Source organism: Sipha flava, unplaced genomic scaffold, assembly GCF_003268045.1.
Source record: "Sipha flava isolate LNK unplaced genomic scaffold, YSA_version1 249_pilon_pilon, whole genome shotgun sequence".
NCBI classification, from domain to species: domain Eukaryota; kingdom Metazoa; phylum Arthropoda; class Insecta; order Hemiptera; family Aphididae; genus Sipha; species Sipha flava.
The window spans coordinates 839,743-850,582 of NW_020272898.1; the positions used below are offsets into that span (position 1 = coordinate 839,743).

At 27.1% G+C, this 10,840-nt stretch overlaps 1 protein-coding gene and 1 pseudogene across 3 annotated transcripts; both read left to right on the plus strand.

Moving 5' to 3' along the window:
- The first annotated feature begins 2,479 nt into the window (after window positions 1–2,479).
- Window positions 2,480–3,553, plus strand: LOC112684440 (annotated as a pseudogene).
- A 1,868-nt stretch (window positions 3,554–5,421) lies between these two features.
- Window positions 5,422–10,354, plus strand: LOC112684397 (autophagy-related protein 9A). Of its 3 annotated transcripts, none has more exons than XM_025555903.1 (14): window positions 5,422–5,632; window positions 5,872–5,958; window positions 6,384–6,561; window positions 7,517–7,745; window positions 7,852–7,976; window positions 8,051–8,178; window positions 8,350–8,534; window positions 8,623–8,801; window positions 8,862–8,993; window positions 9,071–9,224; window positions 9,289–9,687; window positions 9,753–9,853; window positions 9,914–10,042; window positions 10,107–10,354. In XM_025555903.1, the coding sequence occupies exons 2-14, from the start codon at window positions 5,880–5,882 to the stop codon at window positions 10,213–10,215; spliced, it is 2,127 nt and encodes a 708-aa protein (XP_025411688.1). In that variant the 5' UTR covers window positions 5,422–5,632; window positions 5,872–5,879; the 3' UTR covers window positions 10,216–10,354. The 3 variants fall into 3 exon arrangements, with proteins under 3 accessions (XP_025411688.1, XP_025411689.1, XP_025411690.1); XM_025555904.1 differs by lacking the exon at window positions 5,422–5,632 and adding an exon at window positions 5,660–5,817; XM_025555905.1 differs by lacking the exons at window positions 5,422–5,632; window positions 6,384–6,561 and having other exon boundaries at window positions 5,870–5,958.
- Window positions 10,355–10,840: the final 486 nt, after the last annotated feature.

Consider the following 10,840-nt stretch of genomic DNA (forward strand, 5'->3'; position numbering starts at 1 on the left):
GATTATTCAGAACTGCTCCATCCTCCCAATGCGTATTCCATAAATCTCCTTCTGTATTCGTACAATTTTTTAACGTCCATATAAGATTTATTAATTTCAGTCTCTTGTTTGGTGCGTTATACACGTCATTATAGATTGGGAGGCTTGGAGAGTTTAGTATTTTCTCGATCATCTTTAGCGTTGCACTGTGTCTACGGAGTTCTGGTGAGGCTATATGCGATAGCACTGGTAGCCACTGCAACTTAGTTGATTTAATACATCCTGATATAATTCTCATTGATCGATTTAGTTGTACGTCGATATTTTTAGTGTGAACACTCCTTGCCCATACTGAGGCATAGTATTCTGCAAAGCTGTAAACTAATGCCAAGGATGAAATTCGTAGGATATTCGCCCTACATCCCAAATTTGTTCCAGCCAGTTTTCTGATGATATTAATTCGAGGTTTTAACTAGTCTTTTACCCCTTCTAGACAGTGCTCGAAATGCCCCCCTCCCGGATTTGGAGGGATGGCATCTCTCTACTTTTTTGTATTTACAGTTTTCACCCCTCTACTTGTTTTGTCAAGAATAACGTATTCCTCCTAAGACTTGTATTTTAAAATAATATACTTACCATTTTTATATTTATATATAAGACATTTTTTTTTTCAGTGAAAATAATTGTTTTTAACATTCAGGCCCGGGCGCCCGGCTTATCGTGTTATTTAGTATAAACCGTATCGCAACTCGTATTATACCTGTATTTAGAGCCACGGACTAAGATAATATACTTTATGTGAACTATAAAAAAAAAATATATATTATAGGTACACAAGGTGTGAAGAATAATATGACGATATCAGGAAATCTGAATCATAAGGCATCTCTCCACTTATCTTGAGCCATTTCGATCACTGTTTCTAGATGTTGTTTAAAAGTTAATGTTCTGTCAAGCTCAATACCTAGATACTTTGGTGCATTTTTGTTTGATACCATTCACTATCAGGTTTAATTTTTTGCTCGCTTCTCTATTATTTAGGTGGAGGATTAACCTGTTGTATTATATTAGTACGATGCAATTATTTAAACTTACGACATTAACTTTTGTGTATTTTTAGTTCTTTATTTATTTCATTGTTGAAACAGTTAAAAATCATTATACAGTGATATATTATAAGTATATTATAATGACGTATATAATATCACGGTCAATGGGTTACCTCGTCACTAAATAAATCATAGGTACTTACCTACGACTTACCTATGTTTTACGCAGGGCCGTGGAGAGAAATAAAGGGACACAGGGACAAACAAATCCAGGTCTTTCTCACATGAGGTATTATACTTGCCACTGACATCCAGTGTCTTCTTTTAGAATTTGTACATTAAAGAGATAATGTAATCGCAGTAATGGTTATTACGCAGACTAAATGAAAATAATTATTTACAGCCTATGGGTCTATCATAAAAATGTTATTTGTTTACGTTTTAGATCAATATTGTAGTGTTCACTTTATTGTAGACTCGCTATAACTATACAGCATACGCTATAATTATTTGGGTGAATTATTAGCACGATTCATGTTGGTAATCCATAAATGGCTCGATACCATGGCCGAGACGTAGTGAACTTGGTCAGGCCTCGTGCCTTTTTTGAAGCTCGGGCCCCTGGGCTATGGCCTCAGCTCCTCTCCCTTTCACGACGGGCCTGGTTGTATGCTGGTATTACGAGGAGTCTTACTTCAATGTATTAATCAATTTAATACCTAATTAATTATGTTATAATCAATGGTTCAACAGTATGCCGCGTGTGTGTGGACGCATTTTCGATAAAGCTGCATGGCATCAGTACTTATTTTTTAAGTAGGTGTTTAAATTGTTTTTTAAGTAATTAATAACATAAAAAACTTTATTCACTGAAGTAAAACTGATTTTTGTAGTAATTTCCAGAAAACACAATTTTTACTCTATCAAAATATCGATACTAAAGATTCTCTGTTTTTAAAAATACAAAGATCAATAATGATTTTTCAAAAATCTTTAATTTCATGTTTTTTAAGATTCAAAAATATAGATTACTTGCTGATCTCGTGCACTTCGTTACTCATTAAAAATAACACAACTCTATAGTATTTATTTATAATGTATTATTATTATTATTATAATTAATATAGCTTTAAAACTCATAGCGACCATTAATAAAGAAAAATTTCTATCGGAAATTAATACAAATCGGGAAATAAATGCCACACCGTGTGGACGCGTATTTTTTATTTCAAATGCGGTGTTTTTGCTTAGCACTTCCACATAATCTATATTTACGGCGTTGTTGTTTAGGAAACCGATTGCTGTATCTTATATATTTAATTTTAAATAATTTTAAAGATTTTAAAAATATTTGGAATTTCACTGTCATACATCGCACGCAAATTATATTTCGTTCAGTTGTTGATGATACCGAGTCGTAAATATCTTTATGCACAGTTTTTATTTTTGCAATGGATACAGAAAATATTGTGTATGATTATGACCCAAACATAAGTGTTATTTATGGTTCACCAGAATTAATAACTACAGCTATAATTGCAGAAACAGATTTATTAGTTGGAGTTGAAGAAATTAATCGATGTAAAATATTAAAATTATAACTATATAATATATAATATTATGTTAAGTTTTTCATTCGAAAAATAAAGAATTGGGTTCCTCTAATTTTCAGATAATAATTATTATTATCTGAAAATTACCTCAATCATCATCAATATGAATAGTTAACTCAGATACATCTATTATAGGTTTATAATAAATCTATAATAGATGTATCTGAGTTACCTATTCATATTGATGATGATTGAGATTAATAATGATGTCGAGCTTTTCACAAAATCCGGAGAATTTAGAAAAAGAAAAAAATATTTAAAAAGTGTATAAATGCGAAAAAAAAATAAAATTTGACTTACAAAAAAACCAAAATAAGGTGTTACCAGGCTGTGATAAAGACAATTGTACAAAACAGTGCTTTGAAAAAATTACAGAAGACAGAAGATCTGATGTGAACTTCAATATTAGAATATGACTTGGAAATAATGTAGAGCAACGGTTTCCAAATTGTGCACCGCGAGCATTTTCTAAGGGCACTGTGGTCTATGGTTCATAAAAAATAGTTTAAAATGTTTAACATTTTTTTTCCTTATTGTTTTCGTAAAAACTTTATATCAAATAATGAAATATTTTCTATTGTATATTTGGACATTCTCATTTTAACCTTATAATATTTTTATGTATTAATTATAATAATGATAACAATAATTTTATTTATTTAATTTTTAGGTTTAAAAATGCATTAATTTATAATGAAGTTAAATTTTAATAAAATTAATAAAATAAGTTATCAATGAGTATTTTTTTTGTTTTGTCTTTCATGTTATTCACAGCAGGGCACCGTGTCTAAATTGAGTCCAAAAATGGCACCGCGAAAAAAAAAATTTGGGAACCGCTGACGTAGAGTTTTCATATAGAGTATGTATCAATGCGTGGACGTTAAAAACCGTAACGTGACGATATACTTTTGAATTTGAAGCAAATTATACTAAGTAATAGAAAACAATTCTAGGAAAATATAACGATGTGTAATTAATAAAATTTGAATATATATATAGATATTAACTATGATTTTAAAGTAAAGATATTTTAATAATTTTAATCATTTTCTTATTGACGTGTTATAACTAAATATATTAATAATTATAACTACAAAAAATAAATAGATAATATACGGCGTTATTTCTTCAACCGTTAGTGATCAGTATATTTTGGTATGCTACGTAAAATTGCCGTAATCAGAATTGCTGAATTTTTTTTTTAGTAAACAATTCTAAATAATTAATAGCGCGCTTAGTATAAATATCAAAACAATGATATCTTAGTGAAATTAAAATTGAAAATAAAATTGAATAGTTCCATTGCATTTATCAGATATATTTCCTTAATAAACTATAGATTTTACTTTGAAAAATATTATATTTATTTAGAATTACCATATTTACTAAACATAAAATGTCATTTTTCTCAAGATAGCATGGAGGGAAATTACAACATTCTTGCTTAGTACGGCAGTGTAATAGTGTTAGTAGTAATATATTTCATCGGTCCATTTTCATCAATATAAGTAGCTGCCCACCGGGAAAATCCTGGTGTCCCGGCGGCCCTATCCGCTCCTGCTTCGCAGCGAATAGCCCGACAACGAGTAATCCGGCGGCGAAACAATCGCGACGAATAGTCTGGTGGCGAGAAAGTTAGCGGCGAAATGTCCGGGTCCGGAATGTTTGTGTTATTATAGCATAGAATTATTTTAATTTTTATATTCATATTTACGTATTTACGTTTAAAGTTAAAACTTTTTAAAAAATTAATTTTTTAATTTAACTTCAACTTTTGAACTAGTTAATGCCCACCTTTGATAAGCCATGCTAGTGGCGTAGATAAAATTTTTTTTTGGGGGTGGGTGTTTAAGAGTAAGTTTTAAAGTGTTCTAAGTATATCTTAAAACGAGGTCATATGTAATAATATTACATTCAAAATGGTATTATTATTATGTTTCGTATTTAATGAAAATTATTTTGTTACTCAATATTTGATATTTACCTAATTATAGTAAAATCGAAATATTTTACTAAAATATGTAAATATTAATAAATAATAATCGAATATCATTAAAAAAAAAAATCTTTGGGGGGGGTGGAAACCCCTTACACCCTCCCTATAACTACGCCACTGATCATACCATTAGATTCTAGAGGTATTTTAATGTTATTTATTTTATATAAATATTTCATTATTTGTAAAATTTAGTTTCACAAACACGTTTTAATTATCATTGTGTCAATTGGCCAGATGTAATAATTACATGATTATGAAATAATTATTATTAGATGAATTATTATGGAAAGGTTATATTTTCATTTTATCAATTTCGATGTTATTTTAATACTGTATCAACAAAATAATTATTATGGTTAGTAAGATGTAGTTTACTTTGGTGTCATATTATCGTTTCGGTAGTTTTTACCAACTATAATGTCGAATTATCGAAAAAATAAGTTGTATTGGTGCAACTCATAAAGTTATATTACTCTATGGTGCAACTTTATGCGTCAGAAGTTGTTATTACCAATTGTGAACTATCAGTTAGATAAAGGCTTAAAACCATAGCTTTTGAATATCCACTTTTTTTCTGTTGTATTTTTATGACTTATTTACATCGTATCCAATGTATTCAATCCATAGACATAATATATTATTATTATATTATGTCTATGATTCAATCGTATTCATATGTAATGAGATTGAAATTTAGTGGTCAGAACCTTGTCCCTGGTTCATACCAGTATCAGCATGATGATAATATTATCAATGAACAAATGCGCAGTTTTGATTATTTATAATTAATTTTTTCTCTATCTTATGTTTATCAACTATTTCGCTATTACATATCTATCACATTTCTAATTCTAATCATGTACCTAGTTGAACTTTTTGATCTCGTGAAAAAATGAATGGACTTATTAACCCATGATTGAATGTAAATATATAAGACGCTGATCTCACAACTATCAAGAACACCTTTACACTGCGCTTTTTGGAGAACAAAGGTTTTTTAGTTAATAAAGATCTATTACACTTTGACCTCCTACCATGTGTATCCTTTGTTTTTCCTTCCTCATTTTTTCTCGCTGCAACATTTTGTAATTAGTGTTATTTTGTCAATATCTCAGACCATATTTGCATTGAATTGCATTTTGCATTGTGTTACATATCTTGATATGCCTTAATTACAGTATATATATTATTTTGTTAGCTCCTAAATTTATTTGATGATTATTAATTTTAGATATTAAGATGCCTGAATCGGGATATCAAGTTCTTAGTTCCGAAAGAGAAGAAGAAGTTCATTTCCAGTTCACTCCTAATGTTAGAAGTAAGTAACATAATATGATTTTATTTGAATACATTATACAATTTTCAGTTTTATTGAATGTAGGGATTTGGTTATATGATCTGCTCAGAAATATAACGAATAATATCTTATTTACATTAATAATAATCAGTGTAATAAATACTTCAGTCTTTAATATTTTTATTATTAAATTTAATATTAATATTATTTTAAATATTTTTTAATTTTATATATATATCTATAATTATGTATAGAACAGTGAAAATAAATAGGTTTTGTAGATTAATTGTTTATACTATATGTATTTAATGATATATCTAATGTTGAGATATGTTCAATTTAGGAGAAATATATTGAAAATATGAAGATTACAGTTTTAAATTAATTATAAATGATAACATTAATTATCAAATATATATATATATATATATATATATTTGTTTTAGATCGTTGGAATCATATAGAAGATTTAGATACTTTTTTTACAAGGATCTACCTTTATCACCAAAGACATGGATTTATTTGTCTGATTCTTCAATCAGCACTAGATCTTTTGCAAGTGATATTCTTATTGGTGTTTTCGTTATTTTTGTTTTACTGCATTGACTATCCAGTACTTTTCAGGTATTTAAAGTTTTTGTTAAATTATTAATTCTTAACTTATTATATTTAGTACTCAGTGCCATAATTAGAGGTTGGCAAAATGGATAATTGCCAAGGGGATAAAGTTGGAAAGTGAGGAGGCGTATTTGAATTAAATTAAATTGGTTTTTTTTGTGTAAATTAAGTGCTGAAAAATAATTCACCACGGTTACCTATAGAGGGTAGTTACATCACTGATAGTATATATTTATATACCAAATTAATTTAGTATCCTCCTTCCCCTATATTTTTGATATTATGTTTTTTTATCAAGTCAACAAAATTATTCTTATTAAAAATATTAAGTTGTAATGAGTGTTTTATTATCACTGTATGTATATCATGATTAAAAATATTTAAATGGTATTAATTTATACTTACAAGAATATTTGATATATGAAAAATTTGTTAACATTTTTTAAAACAAGAATATTATAAAAAAAAAAATAGTCTCTATTCCAGTGTTTCCCATTCTTTATGTAATGTCAATCCTCAAATGTATTGCTTGATTATTGCACGACTCATCCCCATCAACTCTAAAAAAAAATATATAATAATATAGTATTTCTAATGACATAGTACTGAGCTGCTTAATGGAACTTGTAGTTAGTTACAACCCATAGTTTGGGTAACACTGTTCTATCCCTCCAAGTTTTAAATTATTTAATTTATTATAACGTTTACTATAATGTATAAATATAATAATAATTCTTTTAAATTATTAAATATAATCATGCATATTATATTTTTTAAATGGTATTTTATAAATTAATATATATATATATACATATATATTTTAAAATAACAATTAAATATAATAAATATAGTATAATATTTATATAATTGTTTATATTTTTAAAATTTTATCCATAAGTAATTAGTTGTGAATTATTGCAAAAAAATTTAATTTAGTTAATTTGTTATGTTTTTTATTTAGAAATAAACCAGTAGATACAGGCAAAATTGTCAATGGTACTGATAAGGTACGTTTATCTGATGTTTTCCTGCCAGCCTCAAAATGTACAAGCAAATTTACAATTTTAACTTATTTATATATGCTACCATTATTAATGTTCGCTATTTTTCGACTTATGAAAGTATTCAATGTTGCTTACCATTATGCTGATATCAAAGCATTTTATAATATTGCTCTGCATATACCTGATGTAAGATTTTATGATAACTATAAGTATTATAATAACAATGTTTTATCTCCTAAATTCTTCAAATGGAGTTGATAGTTAATTAATTTATATATTTACCTAATTATAGAAAGAGTTAGAAAATTATACTTGGCGAGAAATAATACAAAAAGTAATAGAAGCTCAAAAAGAACAGAACATGTGTATTCATAAATTAGATCTTACTGAACTTGACATTTATCAACGTATTTTAAGGTAAGTTAAAGTATATTTTAGTATAATCAAAAATATTTGAATATTTTATTAAACTAATTGTTAATTTTTTTTAGAACAAAAAACTACTTAATAGCCCTTGTGAATAAATCTGTACTTCCTACTCATTTTAACATACCATTTTTTGGTGATGTAATATATTTTTCTCATGGAATGAAGTACAATTTAAATCTGTTGCTTTTTTGTAAGTATTTATTATTTATGATATGTTACATTTTATATATTTTTAATTATTATTATTGCTTAAATATTTTAATTAAAATTTTGTACTTTAATGTAATTATTTTTTTAGTAGATTTATGATTACTTTGTTCTTTATATTATATAAATATAGATTTTTTGAATTTAATTTCAGGGGGACCATGGTCACCATTCGAAAATAATTGGCATCTTAAACCAGAATATAAACAACCTGGAAAACGTTTAGAGTTGGCACAATCAATTAGTAAAACTATTAGCTGGGTTGCTTTGATTAATTTATTGCTTTCTCCAGTCATTTTTACTTGGCAATTAATTTATAAGTTGTGTGATAATGCCCAAGTAAGATATTTATTCACATTCTTTATATAATTTACTGCACATGCAATTAAAAATATTAATTACCATTTGATTTATTTTTATTTTGTAGATGGTTAAAAATGAACCAAGTGTTCTTAGTATTCGTATGTGGTCCTTGTATTCAAAAATATATTTGCGTCATTTCAATGAACTTGACCATGAACTTAGTGCTCGACTTAGTCATGCTTATGAGCCTGCTGCTAAATATTTGCAAAGTTTTGCAGCACCTGTTAGTCTTATAATTGCAAAGTATGATTAATACAGAATTTTTAACTTATGTATCATTTATTCATCTTTTTGAATATTCAGGAACACAATGTTTTTTACTAGTGCTATAATGGTACCAATTCTTGCTTTGACTGTTTATGATGATAGTATTTTATCTATTGAACATATGATTACTATATTGAGTGGATTATCACTATTGTTTTTAATTTGTCGGTTAGTCAAATTATTTGTATTTTATGATAGATATTATTTTTAATTGAATTTGTTGTTGATAATTTATCCTATTTTAGGAGTTTTGTTGATGACGAAAAAGAAATAGTTTGTCAAGAATCATTAATGACAGATGTATTAGCTCAAGTGCATTATCTTCCAGATTCATGGGTTGGAAAAGCACATACTCAACATGTTAGAAATCAGTTTTCTCAAATATTTCTTTTTAAAGCTGTAAGTTTTTATATAATTTTGGTTTAAATAAAATTTTGAATTTAAAAAAAATTTCAAATTTCAGAATTATTTAATAAATGAATTAATCTCACCACTAGTCACTCCATTTATTTTGTTCTTTTGGCTTCGTCCTAGAGCCTTAGAAATTGTTGATTTTTATCGAAATTACACTGCTGAAGTAGCAGGAGTGGGTGATGTTTGTGCTTTTTCTATGATGAATTTACGTAAAAATGGTAATCCAGCTTGGCGTTCCCCTGTATCTCGATCATTCGATCAACCTACTGCTAAATTACCTCAAGTTGATCAAGCTGAAGATGGAAAACTAGAAATGTCTTTACTCAGTTTTTCTGTACGTAATCCTACTTGGGATCCTGTTGATATTGAAGCTAAAGAATTTGTAAAAGAGATAATTGCTAAGACTCGACAAACATATGCATCTACCAGTGAATTTTCGATAAACCCGGTATTTAAAAAAATTAAAACATTTATTCATTCAATATTAATTTTAAAATTATTTAATAATTTTAGAATCTGAATCATGATGTAATTGGTAGTTCATTATATATTGCTGAAATACCTTCTTGTTTAATTGGGCTTGATCAGAGCACACGTTTACTGCATAAAGAAGGGTATGTAAATTTATCATAAATTAATTATTTTATTTTTAACTATAAAATTCCGTGATTTAGATTGACTGGTCGCCCGAACCGAATTAATGGCAGTTCTATAATGAATTCATCAATATTTAATAAATCTAGTTATTTAACTTCAATGGAAGTAAATCAAAGTGCATTGCTTTTACATAGTATACACAGAAAGTAATAAACTATAAATATTTTGATAACTTATAATACATTACTAAATTTTTTTTTCTTATTTTAGACAACTTGAAGAACGAGGCAATAAAGTAAGCACTTCAGTTAGCCTATCTGTCCATAAAGCTAACTCCAATGTACAGGAACGTACACCATTGTTGAAACCAGGTGCATGAGTTATCTGAATGTCATGATTTGTATGTTGACAAGTCTAAACATTTCTGTGATATTAATTAAGGTGTAGTAGTATTTTTCTCAATATTTCTGAAATTATTTTAAATCATTTATGTGACTATGTTTTTAATGATATAAATATTTTTTAATTTTTGAAATCTGATTGTATGAAGTTGTTTCTTTTTACAATAATTTATTGTAATATTGTTTGTTTTTTCATGAGAATTTCAAATTTTTATTTAAGTGATTTGCCAAATTGTTACAATCTTAACGTAATTGTAATATATTTTCGATGTTCAAATTATTGTTTAATATAAAATAAAATGATGTCATACTTGAATTAAATGATCTCATGGTAGTTATATTATGATCATGGATTACATGGATTACATGGATTACAGCTCATATTATTACATACATACCAATTCTGCTTATATATATTTATATAAGTTTTCATGTCTCATTTTTTCTTAAATGATGCTCCTCTATTTCTGCTATTCTAACTTCTGTAATCTTTTAACACTATTTCCCTAAAGTAAATAAGGTTTCAATAATATCCTTTTTCTTTTTTTCTCCTTAGAAAACATTTTTTTTACTTTAGATTCTTGTTTCTTCATTTTTATCTTG